We start from the raw sequence: 22,335 nt of genomic DNA on the forward strand, positions 1-22,335 counted from the left end.
GGGATGGCTTTGGCATGACCTTTTTGTTACTGAAGCCAGATGGGTGTTGCCTGTCTGGGTTGTGTATTCATTGATTTCCACCCCCCATTGCAATATTGGATGTGTAGTAAAACCCTTTATTCTGATTATACATTGTTCCCTTACAGATCAGTGCACCCTTCATATCCCTAATTGTGCTAAGCCAAAAAATGTGGTGTTCTATGAAGGTAAAGGATGGAAGAAGGGTTCTTCACTCAGCTAAGATCAAGGAAATGGCACAGCCTGGGATTTCTCTGCCTGGTTAGGGGGGAGCCACAGAGCTCAGATCAGCTCATATTGTCTGCCATGGGTTTAAACACCTCTGGGCAAGGGTGAGAGGAGTCCTCTCTGAAGGAAGGAACTAAGGAATAATTTGATTAAATTACCTTTCATCCCATAAGATAATTGTTAACTGGGTAGCTGTCTGTATGTTTGAGAAGAGTAGCTGCCTCCTTCCAGGTGCAGAACCTCTGTGGCTGTAGAAACTTGGTGATTAATAGAGGAAAAAAAAGGGTTTAGGGCTGGCAGGATGTGTAGGAATTCCCCCTGGGCAGTGCCCCGTGTGTGGGTTTTCACCCCCATACCTCAGCTTTGTGGAGTTTGGAACATATTGGTGCCTGTGAGGGCCTTAGCCTTGACCATAGTAATTAAATCTCACATACATGGTAACCAGATGACATGCTTGTCTGCAGAATTAAGAACAAATTACATGCACCATAATTAAGAGGTTGTTTTTTTTTTTTTTTTGCACTGTTACATTTGTACCCAGCTTGCAATTCCAAGCAGTTTTTTGACTTAATTCTGTGATAGGATTTCTGAGTTAGGACAAGGATATGAAGCCAAATTCCAGGCATTAGATATTTCTTCTCAAAGAAATCAGGTGTAAATTCAGTAAAATCAGTTTTACTGATCAGGACTGAAGTAGCTAAATGTAGTAGGCAGCCTTTTTTCCCCTCTGTGTGAATAACTGCTGCATTTGTATGAAGGTTTATCAGAAACATTTTATAATGCTGTAGGAGTTGGCATTTCCAGTGGACCTGCCAAGAGAGGAATCCCTTCCTCTGAGGCAGCACAAATCAAATTAGCAAGGACTGAGTTCTTTCTTCTAATTGTAGGAGTTCTGTCAAATCTGTTTAATACTGAGATACAGCTGACCCACTTGTGTTTGGCACGTGTCAGTGACCAGAAAAAAGCACAAGGTTCATCCATTGTTTAAGTTTTCAGCTTTGGTTTTGTTAAAAAGCTAGCCAAGTGTTCATTATTTTTATGTGAACAGGTTTTTCAGTGTATTTTATATATACTGAAAGGATACATAAAGGGGTTGAGTCTTATATGAAAGAAAAGGGGCTGAGTCTCCTTTTATATATTTATATGTGATTAAAATATCCTCCTGCAGTTTCCATCAGAGTTGAGACTTAAAATTGTTGTTCAAGGCTTGTAAATTAAGGCATTTATAAAAAGAAAAACAAAGGCAGTATTTTCTTTGCAAATTAAGTGTCTTGGATGTTACTGTGACATGGTTAATAACTGAAAGCCATTAAATTAGTGATAAATTTGCACATTAAATGGATGTGGGCCTTGTGAGGAGGGAGCTGGTCAGGGGATGTGAAGGTTGGAAAGCAATGATCAGTGCTGTAGGACCAGAACTGCATTCAAACTCTGAGCTTTGGGCCCTGGGAATCTCCTGCTTTTCACTGGGCTGCAACAACTGGTCTGAAAAACTGTGGTCAATGTGGCTTTGTGAGTGGAAAATTGTTACTGTTGGATTCTGGCTCTTTTTCAGGTGGATTTTTCACACGCTGCTGTTTCACAAGCATTTGGATAGAGGCACAATGAGGAGTCCTCATGGCTCCTGTGCTGTTACTCTCGAGGAGTGCAAGGAATAATTATTTTCAAAAGTCTCTCCCAAACCATTGTGTGGCAGTTTAAAGTGACTTTTTGGCAGAGTTGATATTAGCAAATCCAAGTGCAGGCAGGACACAACTCCCTCTTGTCAGGGAGATTCTTTGTTAGCACAAAAGAAAAGGCCAAAGGCACCAAGAGCAGGGGTTGGGTCTCCTTTAATTTGTGTCTGCATGTTGAGGGGCACAAAGTGATCACTCCTGTGTGTGACACTCACAGCAACCCCCAGCATTTCAGTCCCTGGGATTTCAATCTGCATTTCCAGCCTCATGTCTGCATCTCCTCAATGCCCCTCCAGGCAGAGCATCACTTTGGGGAAATGCTGTGGCAATTCCTATACCCATGGGAGAAAGAACTAATTAAAGTTCAGCATGGCTAAAACCAGCCAATGATATTCTTTTCAGTTCACTATCAGAGAGTGAAAACAGCACAGCTATTTTTTTTCTTTTTTTCTTTTTTTTAATTTTTTTTTTTTGGAACCTCAAGGTTCTAAGAAATTGGGGTTTAATCTGGCTGTAACTGAAGGAGATGAGAGGAAGAAATAGTTTTGCACACAGACCAACCTCTGAATTTACCAACAGCTGCAGGAGGGCTGTGGCATTTGCCCTCTCTCCTGTGTTTTCTTGTCAGGCTTTTTGTCAGCAGGAAATGGAAGATACTCATTAGAAGTATGAAATGATTGAAAGAATGTGTCTTTCTGAGTACATTTTAGGTTTTAATTTTTTATGACTGGTTTCAGCTGGTAAAACTAGGCTCTTTTTCTCCTAACTTGACTCCAGCTGTTAAAATGCCAGTTTATAACAGGCATTTCTGGTGCTCCTTCTTACTGGCATGAGCTTGAATTTTGTACCACTGTATTTCTTACTTTTAAATACCATTTCATGATGGACTCCCGACTTCCAAATGATTACTGGATAATAACATTGTACACAGCCTGTTTCCTCTCCTCTGTAGCCTTTTAACTCATCACTGGCCAGGGGCAAATGACCTGTTTTTCAAGTTTTGGCAGCCACTGGAATGATGCTGGTATCTGTGTAACTGGATCAATGCCTGGAGGAGCTGTTTGGAGCCTGTAATTTGCTGACAGGACATAATTTTTTTTCCCCATTACCACATGATTTAAAACCCCTCTAGCACAGCAATTTAAAGCAGTTTTATTCTCGAGATATCTTATATAAGGAAAAGAAAAAAAAACACCAGATTACATTGTTCCAAGATTATTGTGCATGTTTTTATTAATTCTGTCAAATACATTTGAATGCCACTGGGTTTTTAAATTTTTTTTTCTGAAAATATGTATCAATCTGCTAAAGGAGATGTAGATTTTTGTATAACATTGCAGAAAATCAATCTGGCACAGCTGGTAAGTTTTTGCTGTGTATGTGGTAAACATAAATGAGACCAGCGTAGCTTTTGTTATGTGCAGGTCATTTTTTTTCATGAATATACAATATGCTCCATGCATACAATAGATCTAAATAAATACTTATTTCAGACAGGCCCACCTTGGAGGGCATCTCCACCACATACTGGGTTGGTTTTTTTTTGATGGATTGCACTGGGTTCCTCAAGACCTATTCATTTCAATCAAGGTCAGTGGCAGTAATCTCTTGGTGCAATGTCAATCTCAATTATAGTGGGGATAACACAGTGAAATTGAAGTATGATTTTGGGTAGATACATGTCAAATAACTTAACTTGACATTTGACCTAAATAGAAATACATATTCATGATGAATGGATTTGAAAGTGTTAGGATACAAAGTAGTGCAGTGATATTGAATAGGGGTAGATCTGTAACCAAAATACTGGAAAATCTGTTATTGAAACTATTTTTAATAGTAATATTTTAGGTATTTTTCTTTCTAAAATCAACTTATTCTGGAAATAATGTGGAATTCTGTCCCTTTTCACATACTGTGAAAAGACTCCCTAATAGTTTATTTGCCATCAGGGTGAGAGAGAAATTGTGATTCAGAGCACCTCGAGACTGTTGTTCAAGTGGATCGATTATTTTCAACATACTTTTTAGTCACTGTAATTATGATCTCTGCAAGGCACTGGGTATGGTATGAACTATCTAATAATATGGTATGAACTATCTAATTAGAGTAGAGAAATACTGTTTAGAAGTTGCAACGTAGGAAGGTGAAAAGTAGCCAGTAAAAAGTAAAAGTCTGGTGGGAGATGGTAGCTTAAAGTAGTGTCTGGATGCATTTATAATAATGTTACACATGTAAATAGAAATGTGTTGTCCCACTGTCTGTAGACATCAGGTTCTCTGCCTTTACAAACTCAAGGTGCACCTTGAAATGTGTGTCCCAAGCCAAGGGTTGGATAAGAAGACCATCTGTATTATCAGTGTGATATTGCAGAGCACAGTAAATCTCCTGTTGTCACAGATGCATTCTTCAAGCCTAAACAAAAAGGAGAAGATTGCTTTGTAATTTTTTTTCAAATGTTGGTGTTTTTTTGGTTTTTTTTTTTGGTTTTTTTTTTTTTTTCCTTACTGGTTAGTTATTATATTTGCTGAGTTTAATAAACTTTTTGATACATTTGTGCTTGGTAATTTGGTGTGAAATGTTGGGGTTTTTTTGTTTTGTTTTTTTTTTAACTGGTTAGTTATTATATTTGCTGAATTTAATAAACTTTTTGACACCTTTGTGCCTCATCTTAAGGTTTTTTGTTTCCCCCTTCTCTGGGGTATAAATTGCATGGTTACCCCTGCCTTTGGCCAGAGATAGGGATCCACTGGTGCAGTGCATGAACAGCAAAGACCTGAGCTCCAGGACTTCTTTACAAAACCATGGTCCTTGGCTGTGATGTATCACCCTGACCTCCTGTTTTTCTTTTTGTCAGCAGGATCTGTTTTTACCCTAAAAGTTCAAGTACATGACATCATCAGCCATCAGTACCTGCGCCAAGCGGTGGTGGAGGTGTTTGTCAACTACACCCTGACAAATTCTACTCTCACTGGGAACAATGGAGCAGTGCTGATAAAAGTCCCCTACAAACTGGGATTAAGCTTAACTATTGTCTCATACAAGGATGGCTACCTGCTGACACCTTTGCCTTGGAAGACTGCGAGGATGCCAAGTACGTAAGCATCTTACAGTCCTATTATTAAACTCTCTCTGGCAGTAATTAAATTTCTCTCCTAAGCTGCCTGGGTGGTTGCTGTCAGCTGAACACAACTCAGAGAAGTCAGTCAAGGGAGATGGTGCCTGTCGATGCAGATCTAAGGGTGAACGGTCTGTTAAACTTGTCAAAATTCTGATTACTCTAAAGCAGAAAATAGCCCTTTGAAAATCTAAGTGGGTTATGTTGTGACACACAGTGAATTCTTAGATTTTTTTTGTCTAGAGTAAGCAAAGAGCTGTTAATGTGTCCTGACAAAAATCCTGTTGACCTGAGTAAAAAAAAACATCCTGAGTAATTCTTAGAATGCCAATGCTTTCTGTCCTCTAAGCAGATATAACCTGTTACAGCTCTGCTTCTGCAGTGTTTCCTCACAGGTTTTCTTGTCTAACTACTGCATGATCCTAAAAAGGCACATGATTTTTATTTTTAAAAAAGGAGAATTTTATGTCACTTCCTAGTGACTTTCTAGTCACTTGTTTATCCATAGAAGGTATAAAACAGTAGCAAACATTCAACAGAGGTCTTTCTGCCTAAACACTAAAATATCTGCTCTGGATAACAGGAGTAATTTATTTAATCTTCATATGCTCTCTGGTTTATTAACTGCTCTGTTCAATAGATCTTTAGATTTGGAGGCCTTGGAGAATTTTTTTTTGGTTGCACAGTGTAATAACAGATATTATCATTTTCCACAGTCTACTCATCCGTGACGCTCTCATTATTCCCACAAAGTCAAGCTAATATATGGCTGTTTGAAGATACTGTCTTAATTACTGGAAAACTGTCTGGTAAGTTCTGTGCATGCAGACTGTAACTAAACACTTTGTGATAGCCATCTGCACCCACATGGAAAAAAAAATTAAGCATCATTTTATATAATACCTATCTACTTAAAGCCAGATTTTCTGTTAATTATGTAGCTGTACGAGGGGCTGTGACAAGTGCTAGACTGGAAATACAGAAATCGTGGAGAAAATGGGGGAAAACAGGTTGTTATGCTAAGTGGATTGCTGAAGGGTAATAAAGACACTGTTTGTCTGTTTTACTGTGGCTAAGACAAAATATTACTCTTTTACAGATGCCAAATCTCAACCGAGTGTTCAGTTTCCAAAATCTTTAATGAAGCTTCCAACAAATCACATTGCAAATGTTACGGCCTATCTGACAGTGCCAGAGCAATTTTTGAAAGTGGACAGCTTTCTCTATACAACAGGAATTATTCTAAATAAATCAGGTATGTGAATATGATGGTTAGGGATTCGTATAAAGAAATATTATAATGCATATGAGTGCACAGTGTTTCAGAAAAACATATGCTCAATTTAAGAGGGCCTGAAGCTGCTTCCATTGTATTGGATCAGAAAGCTTTGTTGCACAGGAGAGTAAGCTGTGAACACATTGGGCCAATAATCAGTGTTACTCTATTTTGGTCCATGCAGCATGAGAAAATATCTTGCTGCACTGAAATACAACTTCAGAATCTGCTTTTTACATTTATATGTATGTGTATGTATTTATGCTCAGGATTTCATGAGACTGTGGAACTGGCTTAGTAAACACTTTAAAAAGGCAATTATAGCCAGACTGTAGAGTAGGTGAAGCTAAAGAAATCAGTGAAACAGCAGCAATGAGCTTCAGCTGTGGAGTTCCTGCATATTCACTGGAGTGACTGGTCCTAGGGGTTACCCCCAGCACAGAGATTGCATGGAAGCCCCTCTTGGCTCAGTCAGTCAGGCTGGGCAAGTCTGGGACTTGAGAGCACAGCTGGAATAATGTTTTCTGTGCACCTCTTTCACTGGAGAAGCACTAAGTGGTTTTATGAGTTGTAACTCTGCTCTTACACCGTTGGATTTTGTTAGTATTTGTCATTCTATCAGATAGTTTTTTAATCTGCATAGGTACAGTAATCTCTGGTAGGTTGTATTTTGTGCAGTTCCATCTTTCTTTTGTTCTTTTCTTTCTATTCCCAGTGGATCTGAAGCCATGAGGCTCTTAAATTCATCGTGGTGCAGGGAGAGGGCAACACATGGCTTATTTAAAATCATCATATCCTATTTTTTAATTTTCATTCCATTAAAGGCAGCATATATACTGCTATTTTGACAAAGATATTTAAAAATCTTTCTTATCTGTGTTTCACCTCTTTAAATGGAAGGCAGAAGGAAAGAAGCATAGGAGAATAAGCAGTGTTTATCCTCTTTGAGTTTTCCCTTCAATCTGTCTGGCATGTGTTTTAAATTATTCATGTACCCCTGAAGGAATAGGCTTCCTTTTAGGGCAGGTGGAAGCTAATTGATATCTGATGTGCCAGGAGTTCTCTCACAACCAGCTTCTAACAGCCTGCATAGATTTAACATTATTCTGCTACTTAGTAATTCTGTTTCAGCTTCTCTCACCATCCTGTCAAACTGGGCTTTCTGGAGCATTTGCAAACTGGTGAAAGGAAAACAAAGGAAAGAAACTTGCAGGCTGCCTTGTAAATGCAACATTTCCTCTGAGTGCTTTGACAAGCCTCATGATTAACTATTCAGTTAATTCTGGCTGCCAAATTAGGAAATTAATCCTTACAGGAGAGGTTCCATATGCTTTCACTTTAATTCAATGTTATGCACGTTGTGATTGTACCAAAACTCTTGTATGATCTGCATTTAACATCAGTTAGGGGCTTTGCAATCTGATGATCTGAGGGGAAAAACCCTTCCTCCCCCACCCCAAACCAAGTTTTGCCTCTTGGTTAGTTCTATGGGCAGCACAGAACCCAGATGTTGCAAATGTGTTTCTTTTATAGCATTGGTATAGAAATAACTTGGTTTTGTTTTAATCCTAAGTTGTTAAAAGCTCAGAAGAAAAGTAATGTTGATTTTCATTTGAGCAAGTTGGTAACAGCTGACTGTGTAGCTGGATGTGGATGAGGACTTGCCTTAAGTAGCTTAGTTCTCCATGTATTTCTTTTAAAATAATCTGTGAAAGGAGAATTACAAGATATTTCTTGCCCTCAGGTTTCAAAAGCATGGAATTAACTCCTCTTACTGCCATATGTGTAAATGTTCTGTTGGCTGGGAAAGAACTGAACATAAAGGGTCCCATTCAGGTTACACTTCCTCTTCCCACAACTGCTGTAAAATCAGGAGATGCTGTACCTGCCTGGACATTTGATATGAAAATTGGTAAGTGGGTTATTTGTTATTTTGCCTTCTAGCACATGCCTGTAGGTTTGGGCACATGGCACTGTGGGTCAGGGAACAGTGGTGGCATTATTCTGTGAGGTGATGGTCAATAGGTGGTCATTTATTTTAATGGACTAGCTTGAATTGTTCAAAGGTATTTCCCTGCTTTCATTAGTTCAAAAAGCTTTGGTAAAATTCATTAGCATTCCTCTTGCCTGCATTTAGTGTACTGGATTTTTATTTTCATGGGAGGCTGAGTGTTCACAGAACATATATTTTAGGTGATGTTAAATTTCAAGCCTAGTAATTTTGTGAATTCCTTCTTACAAGAAAGCAAACCAGAACTGAAGGTTTGGATGCTTTGTCTCCTAGAGTGCAGCTCTAAAGATCCTTTGATGCTAGAACTGGAATAGATATTGCTTCAGTTAGCAAAAACAATTCAGAAAGTGAAATGAAGGGGAAATAAGAGTTATCCAAGGGAACAACATAGTTCTTCCAGTATGCAAAGAGGAGGCTGGGGATTAGTCATTCTAAACCTTTTGTCATCCCTTCACATCTAATTTTAGTCAGGAGTGAGTAATGAGCTATGTCCATGTAACCCATTTAGCTGACCTGTATTAGGTGTGGGTGCATTAGTGTCCTGATTGTCCTGCACTGCACCTCACAGTCACCATCACCCTTAAAATGTGAATTTATATTGAATATACAGGCTTGAAATATGCTAGTGAGTGAGGTCACATCTTGCTCCTTACCAAGGCAAAAAGCTTTTGTTCAGTGTGTGGAAGTACAGGAGAGAAACACCAGCTCTAACAAAGTGTTGTTTACATGTTCAAGAAAGAAACTGATCACCTTAATGAAAAAAAAAAAAATGAAGAACATGGATTTGAATTAAGGACATGCTAATAAAATTTGGCTAGGCTGTCTTGTGGGGAAAAAGTGAATAGGATAAGTTTTGGCATAGAAGATTAAGTCTGTCTATACACCTAGAAGACTTTAGAGGGGTAATTGGTGAAAAGAGATGGCATTTTAGAGGGTTTTAGTCTGAGGTGGTAAAATATCACTCAAGGTTTAAATTTCTTATTACCACAGCCACTTTTCTTATTGCCATTGCCACAGCCAGCTCCTATGCTGATCCTGTGCTGAGCTTTTTTACCTCCCTAAACAAAGCTAAATCAACACTGTTGTTAAACAAGGAGTTGACAGAACTGGAGCAGCACAGGATGGGGTTAGAATACAAACCAGTGTGAGGTGTTTATGTGGGGGTCCTACTCAGCATTCCTGCATGGGATTGTTGGCCTTGGGAGTAAAACAGGAGCCAGGAGCATGGCCTGCTGATGCAAACCCCAGTAAAACCAGCTGGTCCTTCCTCTCCAGTGGGATGTACTTTACAGAGATTCCATAAAGGCAAGCTGTTTGTAATGGATGCTCTCTGAGGTGTACTGTTCACTGCTGCTTGCTGAGGAGAGGGACAGAAGGATGGTGAAAAAGGACAGCAACTTTTGGGGCATAAATTACCTTGTACTTTTTCTCCCATTTCTTCCTCTCTAACAATAAAAATTTGCAACTGCATTTTTTTCCTGGGTGTTTATACTTAAGTATGCTCCTTTTATTTTTTTACCTTTGATCTGACACATGCAAAATTACTTTTTCCCAAGGTAACTGAGTAATAGCAAGGTGTGTTTTAGTCAAGGTTCTGGTGACTGAGTGAAGCTGAACACCTCAGCTCTGCAGCAGGCATTGCAGAGCATCCATAAGGAGCAGCAGGCCCCCATCTGAGCTGAATGCAGAGCTCCTGCTGCACTCAGTAATGAGGCTCTGGCCTCCAAGAGGCTGCATGTGGGATGTCCCCAGCAAGACACTGACACAATTTTTAACTCTGAAGTCCTTGGATAATGTGTTCTGATGGTAATCAGAGCTCTCATGTCAGCATTGATAGTGGCAAGGGAACAGGTCTGTGTGGGCTGACCCATATGCAGCAGGAAAATTATAGAAACTGCTTTGACAGGTCTGCCTGAGCAGTGCTCCTGGGGCTTCCTCCAAGTGGAGTAGTACTGAGACTTCCTGGAAAATGAGCTTTGCTAATTGTACTCAGCTGCTGTAAATCCAGAGTTTGTTCATCTGTATTGAGTGTGGCTTCCTTCTTATGAAATATTTTGCTGCATTAGTGCTAAAAGTACTTTGTGGATTTTAATAGAATTACAAAAACCAGAAAGCTTGCATTCAACATTAAATTGAGAATTATATACTTCTGCTTGAATGGCAGTAAACCATAGAGAAAATGGGCTTACCCATGAATCACATTTTAATATTTTTTCTTAATACCAAGTATTTTCAATGTAGTATATTGGGGGAAGATGTAATTTGCTGAAAAGGACAGCAAACATTGTATAGCTTCTTATGGATTTGTTCAAGATAGAACTTCTGGAGACCTAGAAGGTTTTTTTTTTTGCCTTTTATACAAGGTTTGCTGGTATTACTCCTGACTCTGGACAAGATTTCTCAGGGGGCTGAGAAAGCATTTTCAGAGCTCTAGGTGTTGCTGCTGCCTTTCCCCTCTGCCAGCCATCACAAGCACCAGGAGAAGGCTGATGCTTTATTTTCTCTGCATCTGTGGCAGGTGTCCAGGCTCATCATTACCTCCTGGCTGGGAGATATTTACTTTTCCTTTGCTGAAAGAAGGGTCCTGGAAGAAAATCAAATTGAAATTCATATAAGGTTCAGCTTACATGAGTTATACTGTTTTCATACTTTGATTATTGGTGTTTTAAAAAAGCTGGCGGTTCTCTCTACTTCTCAGTATTTGCAGGTTGAATATATAACGTTGGTTACATGAGGTTGTTTCCTGTCCTTAGAATTTCAAAAATGGCCCACAATAAACATATTTTAGTGAGTTAAGTATAGTTTTCTTTCTTCTAATGGATAATACCTTTCCTTTGCATTGCCAAACAGATGGTGTGGAATCTGTGTCCTAACAATAGCACTTCCTTGGGCTAACTGAACTGTTACAGCCTCGGGGCAGGGAGGAGGAGAGAAACATTCAAGACAAACATTGTTTATCCTATTGTGGCTTAATAAGATTAAAATGTTTTCCCACTAAGTTCTGCTAGCCGATGTTAAACTTGTGTCCATATGCATGAGTTACCTGCTCCCTCATTTTTAGTCTTGGACTTCATGCACGCTGAAGGTTTTATAATAGGTTTTCTCAAATTATTTATGTGCATATCCGTGAAAGACAGTTATTAATAGAAAATTAATCATATTAAGTTTACTTCTGTAATGTTGTAATGTTGATGCTTTGTTTCAAAGTAAATGGCTACAGATGGAAGTTGGAAATGAAATTGTCAGGAGAGGAAATTTGCCTGTTTGGCTAAAGCTGTGTAATAAACAGCTTCTGTCAGAAGTTTCAGTTTTTCCTGTGATCTTGTGTATTTTTGATAATGGCCTAATTGCTGGTGGTTTGAGGTACAGAAGAATCCTGCATGGCATGTGCGATGTTTTGTCCTTTTTTTGCCCCCAGGTGCTTGGGTGAACCGTGGGCTAGGAGTGGTGAAGGAGGCGGATGGCCAGTTAGTATGGACATACACTGCTCAGCACCTGGGCTACTGGATTGCAGCTCCACTGCCTGGAGCAAGAGGTATGGCAACCACTGGCTAAGCAGATCCTGAATGCCCCATGAGGCTGTCAGTTTGACTGCTTCATTTAACAGCAGGAAGGGAGAAGTGACATTCAACTTCACCACCTGGATAAATTTTGTTTGAGTCCTTACAGCGATTTTCTTGCATGTTTTGTAAATTCATATGAAGGGATCTGTGAGAGAAACAGTGTGGCTAATTGTAAAAACACAGCACTCTCTGGCAGAGTGCTAAGTAGAAAATGTAGACCACTTTTCTAAGTTAGTTTGGACAATTAATACAAATATAATTTGTCTGGAATGAAGTAGATGTCATGGTAAGCCTTTAGTATTTGAGATGAACACTAAGGCTTACCATATTCGAGATGAATTCCTGTCATTTGCACCTAGCAAGGTGAAAAGGGAAGGATGAACATAATGCCATTAGAACACAAAATCACTGGAAAAGTACTGTTCAGTTTATTAGCTCTGCACATAATTGGGTTTTAAGAACTAATGCTTGTGTGGTTTTGTTTGATAATCTAGAATCCATTATTAGTGCTGTTTCCAAGGACATAACAGCCTATCACACCGTGTTCCTTACGGCCATACTGGGAGGAACTGTTGTCATTATCATTGGATTTTTTGCTGTTCTTCTTTGTTACTGCAGGTAAGCAAAAGAAGTTCCAGGGAGCTCATAATGAGTGGAATTTGAGGCTGATAAAATAGTCTTTTGAGGTTAAGACTTGTTTTCTTAGCTAAACTGTAATGTGTAACCTAATATTTTTTTAAAATTATAGTTCTTACAGAACTTAATTTTAAGTTAATGATGTCAAATTACACCACAACTTCTTAACCAAAGTCTAACCTCCAGCTTTGGTAGTCAACAGTCCAGTATTTCCTAATATTCTCTGCAGTCACCTTGCTTCTCTTTTGCATAGGGATAAATGTCGTCAGACACAGAAGAAGGAAAAAAACTCAACCAAGCTGGAGGTCATAAAAAAAGACCAGACAACATCAACAACTCACATAAATCACATCAGTGCTGTCAAAGGGACTTTAAAGCTGGAGGATAAGTCACAGTTATATGCACCTAAGATTTCTTCATACAGTCCTCAAAGGAGGCTGTCCATGGACACAGAAGATGGAAAATCACAGGACAATTTTAAAATCTACCCAGAGGATGCTTCTTATCAGTCATCCTGTCAGACTGGTCAGGCAGGAAATTCAGCCCATTCAGTGGAGCCTAGTGCTGGAGTGAGGCTTTTACAGCAGCCAAAGCACAGTAACAGTACTCTTTCCCAGGCTCCCAGGGACATTCCAGACCAAAACAGGTACCTTTCACTGAAAGAGGAGATGTATGGGCTTTCCCATATCCCAGAACATCTAATGCATATTTACAATCAGCCTATTGCTATTCTTCAAACCTCAGACCTTTTCCACTCCCCAGAACAACTGCATCCTGCTAAATCAGCAACTTTGCCGAGGAAAGGGCAGCTGGTGTACGGCCCCATGATGGAGCCCGTGAATCGGGACAGTTACATGCAAACACTCCCCAAAATGCCAGTGCACTCTCATCCCCAGCCTTCTGCCTGCAGAGATGAGAGCAGTGCCCTGGATGGTGAAGAGGGCTTGCCTTCCCAAGCATCCAACTGGGGCAGGTACACCAACAGCTTGCTGGAATCTGTCTCTGTTCCTGGGACACTGAATGAGGCAGTGGTAATGACTCCCTTTTCATCTGAACTTCAAGGGATTTCAGAGCAAACACTGCTGGAGCTCTCTAAAGGAAAACCATCTCCGCATCCTCGAGCGTGGTTTGTGTCCTTGGATGGGAAGCCAATTGCTCAAGTGAGGCATTCTTTCATAGATCTGAAAAAGGGCAAAAAAACTGAGAGTAATGATACCAGTCTGGACTCTGGTGTGGACATGAATGAGCATCATCCTAACAGAAAACTGGAGAGAGAGAAAACTTTCATTAAAAGTATGCCACATTCTAAGATTCTTTACTTGGAAGATCTGGATCTGAGTAGCAGTGAAAGTGGGACCACTGTTTGCACTCCAGAGGACCAGGCTGTGAGACACATTATGGAAGGAGGGAACGGGCCAGTCCTAGAACAACATAATGAGGAAGGTCTAAGGAAAAAATCTCTGCCAGGAAGTCATGAATCTGGTATCCCTTCTGCTAAAAAAAGGGATAGACCACCTCTCATGAAAAGAGATAGCAAAACCAATATCTGGAAGAAAAGAGAGGAGAGGCCGCTTATTCCTATAAATTAAAACACAATGTGCTTTGTGCTGTTGCTCTCCCTGCTGGTTGTTGATCTCTTGCCTGCTTCTGTAATTCTGCAGTGTTGGGTTTACAAGGGAAATGTTGTTTTCTAGTATCAAGAAAAGTTTCATTTTTTAACATATAGATTGAGTTACCAAACTTCAGCTGGGCAACTGATGTTCCATGTGAATTGAAAACAGGGAAATGCTACTATTAAACTTTTCCAGTTCCTAATTTTACTGGCAGTATGAGGAAGGCCCACATTTTACTTAGCCTGTCATTCTTGGACACACCTTTGGGAATGCACAGTGAGAAATGTAGGCACATGGTTTAATTGTTTTGTACTTGTTGCTCATGCAATGGTAGCCTAGTTAAAGCCATTCCTAGCCTTGTTCCTAACCAACGTGACCATCTGTACAGTATTTTATATGTGAACTTTTCTAGCTGTCTGTTACTACTCCTTTGTACAATGTGAAATGTTTCATCCGTTGGTCCCACGACACCAGCAGATGAGCTGTGCTGGATTTATCAGCAGAGCTCTATAGCATTACTGCCCTCCCTGTGTGCCCATCCATGTGCAATTCTATACAACACTGGGGGAAGTGTACAAGTGTGGCCACTGCAGTTCATGGTCCCCACTACCTTAAGGTGTTGCCCATCTGTTTTGTAAAGATCTGCTTTGCAGAAAAGGACTGGTTCTGGTAGCATTTGGAGCTGCAGCTACTCCTGATCCCAGTGTCTTGTTTGGCTTCTTTGTCAGTGAACATCTTCTCTATGCTGTTGGGCCAGCTGTGCTCCAGAATATAGCCTTGAATCTCTGCCTATTTATAAGTGAGAGTTTGGCCCATGATGAAGAAGTGTGCAGGATTAGACAAATGAAGCCTTGGAAAGAGTTTCTTGAGCAGGAAAGCTTGGCACTGTTGCTTTTTATTTTATGTTTAAAACAATGGGAGATCATTTGAGGTTTATGTGCCTACATTTTGCCAGCCTGAGCTGCTTTTGTCTAGGTTTGCAGAGGAGTTAAACAGGCTTTAAAAGTTGGGGGGGAGGGTTATGAGCATGAGACAGCAGATTGCAAAAATTTGGTCTATAATGCAATATAAATACTATTTATGACTCATCTTAGAGTTAAATTTACCAAAAGTCATGAATGCATGAATTGTAACTAAGATATATATAGAGGAAGGAAAGGCCATCAGAATATTCTTTAATTTTAATGTTCATCTTGTCAAAGTGATCATTTCAACTTTGGCTAACAGAAAAATGGATGCATCTCTTAATGTGCTTCATATAGTGAACAGAATGTATTTCTGTGGCTTTGAGGCTGTTTCCCTGGTGAAATAAGTTCCAGCATTTTGGCTTTGGCAGTTTGATTATAAATCATCCTAAAAAGGCTTTATAAATATTTCCCTTAGAGCTTGGTTAAGGGTCTGTACCAAGATCCAAACATACAATGCCTGTATTTGAATCGTGAGGTGAGTGGTGCTTGGTTGTCTGCCCTGTAGTGCACTCAAGAGTTGGGAAGTATCCTATGCAGCTGGGCTTCTGGGAATATTTACTCAGGAAATATTACTGTGAAATATGTCTGTGGTGTTGGGATTGTCAGTTGTCTGTTGGTGTTTCTAGAAGAATATGGAAGGTAACCAGGATGGTACCAGCAATGCATCAGTGCAAAGCGAGCATTTGCTTCATGAACAAAATGTTCCTATTGAATTCACAAGTATGGAAGTGCAAATTAAGTCTGAGATAGGTGTGTGTGTGTGGTGGATTGGCCTTGGTTGGATGCCAGGTGCCCATCAAGCTGCTCTATTGCTCCCCTTTCCCAGTTGGGCAGGGGAGAGAAAATAGATGGAAAGCAACTCCTGGATTGAGATAAGCAGTTTGCTAAGGCAAAAGCAAAAATTTGCATGTGCATAAAGAGATAAAAAATAGGTTTAGGTTTGTTCTCTACTTCTCATCAGCAAGCAATGTGTGGCTGCTTCTTGGGAAGCAGGGCTTCAAGACTTGCAGTGGTTGCTCCAGAAGGCAAACCTTGTAAGTAACAAATACCCCCACTTCCTCCTCCTGTCCATAGCTTTTATATCTGAGCTGATGTCACATGGTATGGAATATCCATCCCCTTGGTTAATTTGGGTCAGCTGGCTTAGATGTGTCCCTTGCCCACCCCCAGCCTGCTGGTTGGCAGGGAATGTTGAGAGTCAGCACTGATGCTGTGCCAGCCCTGCCCAGCAGTGGCCAAAACACTGGTGTGTTATCAGCACCTTTCCAGCTCCCAAGGCAAAGCCCAGTGCTGCTATGGGGAATGAACTCCAGCTCAGCCACACCCAGTATCCATGGGCATCACCATCACAGGTGGGAATTTCAGCTCTCATGCCTGGAGCACCTCCTCCTCCTCCTTCAGCACTGACCTTGGTGTCTGCAGAGTTGTTCCTCTCACATGTTCTCACCCTGCTCTTCTCTGGCCACAATTACACCTGCACAACAACTCCTTTTCCTTCTCAAATCTGGTATCACAGAAATGTCACCATCATTTCTGACTGGCCCAGCCTTGGTCAGCAGCAGCTCTGTCCTGGAGCTGCTGGCATTGGCTCTGCTGGACATCGGGGAAGCTTCTGGCAGCTTCTCATCCCTGTAGACCTCTCCTACCCCCACTAACAAAACACATGGTGAAGCAACTGTCCCCCTGCAACCCCTGGAGTGCAGATATCCACCTGCAGCCTTTGGAGTATGCCTCAACATGGGAAACCTCTGCTGCAGCAAGCTCCTGGCAGGAGCTGTGAGAAGAGGAGCCCGTGCTGCAGCAGGTATGCTGGAAGTACTGGTGGGGGACTCACACTGGAGGCAGGCTGTGCCTGAAGGACTGCACCCTGTGGAAGAGTAAGTGAGCCATGTTGGAGCAGTTTGTGGAGAACTGTTGCCCTTGAGAAGGACTCAAGCTGGAGAAGTTCATGGAGAACAGCCTCCTGTGGGAGGGACCCTGTGCTGGAGCAGGGGAAGGACTTCTGTCCTTGCGCAGTGGCAGAAACCACTTGTGATGGACTTACCCATTCCTGTCTCAGAAACCACACGTGGTGGACTCACCCATTCCTGTCCCAGAAACCACACAGGGTGAACTGACCCATTCCTGTCCCAGACCCATTCCTGTCCCAGAAACCACACGTGGTGGACTGACCCATTCCTGTCCCAGAAACCACACAGGGTGAACTGACCCATCCCTGTCTGCCTGTGTCGCTGTGGGGAGGAAGTTGAGCTGGGAAAGAGGGAGGGGTAGAGGGAAGGTGTTTCTAAGATTTATTTCCCTGGTCATTCTCCTGCTCTGGTTTTGTCAGTAATAAATTCAGTTAATATCCCCAAGGTGAGTGAGTCTGTTCTGCCTGTGACAGTATTCAGTGAGTGATCTCTCCCAGGCCTTACCTCAATTCAGGAACCTTTCATTGGATTTTCTCTCCTCTGTCCACTTTTGGTAAGAGTGGCTTTGGTGGGTGCCTGGCATCTAGCCAGGGCCAAACCACTACAGTGTGTATATAAGTCTGTAATTAAATTGGCCTCAAGAAAAAAGAGGTTTAATTCATCTGTTTCAGATGTGAACATGGCTTGTCATATCAGCATGCCTTTGGTTCTCTTTCTAGGTAACATGAATTTTGTTGTCCAATACCAAATACTTTTTCACAAGAACTTTTTGTTTTTTTAATGTACAGTTGTACTGGATTTTTTAATATGACTTTCTAGGCCCAGATATTGATCACATCATCCTTTGCTTTGTTGTATACATTAGTAGGAATCAATTTATATATGCACATTTCTTCTGAAAGCTGCCCTTGAGGTTCAATATTGCCCTGTTTGCAGAGTTGCATTGGTTCTGATGGCTCCCTTTTCAACAAGAGATTACTATACATTCTGTTGAACATAATAGAAAATCCCTGACAAGCTAATGGTTTTGAGGAATTCATATCAGGTTCATATGTCTTTACTTGAAATTTTGTTCACCTACAGTAATATTTCAGATTTTTTAAATGCATTTTTCATTGTATATACCAAAAAGACCTAATTTCTCAAACTTACTTGTATCATTAAAAAATACAGACTACTATAAATGGCTTTATTTATGTGAGTTCAAAGGAAACAAGTTTGGCACTCCATTGTTCTCATTCTCTGACAGAGTAGGTGTCTGGCTGTTAAAGAAAAGGGATTAGAAATCCAACACTAAAATTATTAAGATTTAAATTCATACAGAATATTTCCAAATATATCAGTCTTCACATTCCAGCTGTATGTTGGAATTTATGCTCTGGAAAAACCTGTATTGCCTGCTAGAGATTAGGATTCTTTTTGGCTTTAGATCATTAAAAGGAGGAATTTGACTATGCTGAGCTCTAAAAATTTTAATTCCACAAAACATTCTATGTGATATGTAACCTGTGGAGAAGACAGAATGTCACAGTGAAGTATCACAAACTTATGGTTTTCTCTATTTCTCTATATGATTTCAGCATATGAATTTATAGGAGTCCCTGAATTTATTTTTTAAGACTTTTTTCTGTTGGCTCTTTGTGGCATTAACAGACTGATAAAATGCCGGTGCCAGAATTAGGCCTATACAAAAATTAGCAAGGATTTGTGGCACACAGCTCTTGGAAAGGCTGGGGAAACATTCAGAGGGTTTTACTTCTTTGAATCTGCAGGTTGCTTACCTTGAGAATAAGAAGGGAGAAATGTCTGTGAGGACACAGGAGAGGGGAACGAATAAGGAAAATTGGAAAGGATAGCTTCTTTCTGATGCTAGTTTGCAAACTGATATGTGTTTGGGCTTTGGTGGAATCAATTCTTTCTGAAGAACACAAATGTTTGCAACACTTATGTCTCAGTTCTTCACAAGGCACTCCTTGAGCTGGCAGCTTTTGCAAGAAAAGCTCTTATTTATGTACATATAGTTTTAAGTGCAAGCTCATTGACAGTAATTTTTAGATTATTACCAAATGCTAGATGAAAAAAAAAAGGTGGGGGAATTGCTTAAAAATCACATTTGATTAAGAGAAAAAAAGTCCTTCTAGTGCAATCAGAAAATAGAGCTCTGGTATTACAAACCTGAAAGTAAAAATTATGTATTGATTAGGGACATTATTTACCACCATAAAGCTAGAGGTGACACACCAAAAATAATCCAGGATGTAGGAATGTTTAGTTGTCTCCTTTGTTTTTATGCAGTGATTTGTACCAAAGAGGATGAAATGAACTGGCACCAGTATAAATTCTTGTTAGTTAAAAAGTGACAAAGTTTCACAACACTTCTGATCAAACACTGTGCAGATGAAAAGGCAGTGCACTACATCTGTTGTTTAGTGCTTTACATTAGGAAAATCTGGAGATAAATTAGCCTGCTGAAGTGCCTTTCTCTTTCATCAGACTTATTTTATCAGTGGGACACCTGACTATCTGAAAAGCACATTATGGTTTTATTTTCTGTTAGCCAAAACCCCCTGAATTCATACAATTACGTAGCTTTTATAATATTTTAAGAGGCAGATCTAGTGCTTTTTATGTTGGAATACTGACTTCTGCATGTTGATGATGATGGTAGTTGTTGTAAAACCTAGTTTTGATTTTTTTGTTTGAAAAGAAATTAAAAAAATATATCTTTAGCAATCTGAACAGTAGTGTCTTTAAAAAATGCTCATATGGGATCTGATTCAACTTTGTGTGTCAAGTGCAAGCATCTTAAGTCACTGGATTTACAGGTATGAAACTGACTGGGATATTAACTTAAAAAAATGAAATTAACATATGTTTATATATAAACACTTACAATGATAAAAGTTCTTTTTTCAGCTGCTAACTTTGCTTGTCAGTAGCAGCAGAAATTGTATGGAGATTGGTACGTAATTCTTATTTTCTAGAACCAATTTTTATCTCAATTTGGAGCCTAACTTGCATTGGTTTTTAATAGCTTTTTATTTTTTTTTAAATTCAGTGGTACTATGAAAACACAGTACTATGCCTACAGAGCTAAAGATGAGCATTCTTTTATAGTAATTTGTACTAATTTGTGCCACACTTCTAACAGTAGGCAGCTACATTTCTGTTAAAGAGTTTATATGAAAGGTGATTTAAATGACTTGAATCTGAGCTTCGTTTCCTTTCAAAAGCAGTATTCATTGTGTTCTGAAAAAATAAAAAGCTTCAGCTTTTTTTAAGACTGACAGGGCAAACCTCTGTCATTTCTTGTTTTGCTAGCACCCTCAGCCTGAAAACTGTTTTACCAAATGAATATTTTCAGTCAGTTTTAGGACTTACTGAACATTCCTATATTACCCCTCCCCAAAACATCCTGGTACTTTATTCCCTAGGTAATGGATTTAGTTCCTTTGAAGCACTCATTGCACTTCAGTCCACGTTAGAACAGTACTATTTTTACATGTCACTGTGTAGAAAGGCAGTTTTTAGTGCTCATTAGAGCATGTTACTCGTGCAAAGCCTGGCTCTGGGGGTTGCAAGGCAGGTGAACTCATGGCCCTGACTGTGCTCACCACCTTGAATTCTGGAGCCTCACATTCAACAAACGCTTCATGACCTCAGCAATTATTTTCAAAAACTCTCTAGTATGGATATTGTTTATGTAAAACATTCTTGATATTCGGCATCCTGGTTTTAAGTATTTCTACCTTTTTATATTTTGTCAGAGGTGTCTTTTCATCTCTGTATTTACTACAGTATCAGTGTATCTGTTGCTGAAAATGTAACTAAGGTTTGTAAAATGTTACAGCTTATGCAATATAATAAAAATTTGAAAAAGTTATCGATGCCTGAAATGTTATTTGTTTATCTTTGAAGTCATATGTTGTTTAGGGACATCTCTCAACACTTTTTTCTAAATATCATTAAGGTATTTCTGTCATCATCATAATTCCCATGACAAAAGAATGTCATCCTCCTTCAGGTTACCAATTCTAATAGAGTCACATTCTCTATTCTGTTTCTTGTGAAGAAAAACTTCTTGTAGTCTTCAGCTGGACCTTGGAGACAATTTCCTTGCAAACAAAAAAGAGCACATCAGCAGATTAAGTAGCTAGCTTAAAGAGTTTTCAGCCCTTTGTGATAAAGTCATAGCTAAATTATTTATTTGGAAAAGGACAATCCAAATACATACTACAGAATCATTTGAAGATGTACTGCACTAAGAGCAAGTTTAAAAACATTTGCTTTGTTTGCCATAGATGCTCTAGGTGAAGTTGATGCCAAAATTTTTATTTTTTATACATTTTTCATAAATTTGTAGCTCTGTAGACTACTATTATATAGTTATATAGCTCCTTAACTAACTTAAGTACTTCTCCTACCTTTTCTCTTAGATTTTACAACAGCAAGCTAACCTTCCTGGAATCCTAATTAGTCTTTCCCCTAGTGTGAACCAAGGATGTTTTGTTTTTTCCAGATACTGTAGGCATAATAAATGTGGGGCTAGAAGCTGGGAGCGGGCTTCAGAGGGGGGTAGAACCAAAAGGGGGAGGGGGTTACTTAATAACCTGTTCCTCTAATTGGATCATTTCTGTTAAGTGTGCTATTTGTTCCACCTTTAAAATTGTCAGTCCTGTATTGTGTGCATTGTGCCACACTTGCACCTGAAGGACCTTCATTGAAGGTAAGCCCTTTTTGTCATTTAATATTGTATGGCTTGTGATTTTTGGCATCACAGTCAGTTACTTACATTAAGGCAGAGAAGTAAGTGACAAGCTATAAGATATACTCAAAAACTATCAAAATACTGGTTTAAAAGTATTTATTGTAGCGCTTTCCTATGCTGGAAATGCTCTGCAGTTATCACAAGGGTTTCCAAAGTGGCTGTTCAGTCTTGATTTTTCTGTTGCATTCACAAGTTGTTTACTTTCTAAATTCTATTAGAATGAGAAGAAGTGCATGTTTTTCTCTGTAAAGTGGACACTTCGCTGCAGAGCCACGCTCCAGTTCATCTTGGTGGTTTGCCCAAAGTTTTATGTATTTAATGTGAACATTACCACAGATATATCTGCAGAAAATGAATTCCAATTTCTCTAATCTCTCCAAAATTAAGAGAAATCACATAGCAATACTAAGTAGTCTCCCGCTTTTTTTTTTCCTCCTTCCTCTCCACCCATATTTTAGCTTCTAAGATTGCCACATTTTCCCAGATTGCAAAAGGGTTGTAACAATGGTCAGGTATTTTTTTCTTGTGAATTTTTTTCTGTTATTAGAAG

General features: G+C 39.6%; 1 protein-coding gene across 4 annotated transcripts in view; it reads left to right on the forward strand.

The window, feature by feature from the left end:
- Positions 1 to 20,900, forward strand: part of FAM171B (family with sequence similarity 171 member B) — a 38,616-nt gene extending 17,716 nt beyond the window's left edge. For 2 of the 4 annotated variants that reach the window (XM_077181130.1, XM_077181127.1), the window contains exons 2-8: positions 4,780 to 5,016; positions 5,757 to 5,849; positions 6,140 to 6,295; positions 8,061 to 8,228; positions 11,746 to 11,862; positions 12,385 to 12,508; positions 12,780 to 20,900. In XM_077181130.1, coding sequence (XP_077037245.1) covers positions 4,780 to 5,016; positions 5,757 to 5,849; positions 6,140 to 6,295; positions 8,061 to 8,228; positions 11,746 to 11,862; positions 12,385 to 12,508; positions 12,780 to 14,115 — 2,231 coding nt within the window. In that variant the 3' untranslated portion in view covers positions 14,116 to 20,900. The remainder of the gene's footprint in view (positions 1 to 4,779; positions 5,017 to 5,756; positions 5,850 to 6,139; positions 6,296 to 8,060; positions 8,229 to 11,745; positions 11,863 to 12,384; positions 12,509 to 12,779) is intronic. The other 2 variants (XM_077181126.1, XM_077181128.1) reach the window with 1 other exon arrangement.
- Positions 20,901 to 22,335: the final 1,435 nt, after the last annotated feature.

This window comes from Agelaius phoeniceus, chromosome 7 (genome assembly GCF_051311805.1).
Source record: "Agelaius phoeniceus isolate bAgePho1 chromosome 7, bAgePho1.hap1, whole genome shotgun sequence".
Taxonomy (NCBI): Eukaryota; Metazoa; Chordata; class Aves; order Passeriformes; family Icteridae; genus Agelaius; species Agelaius phoeniceus.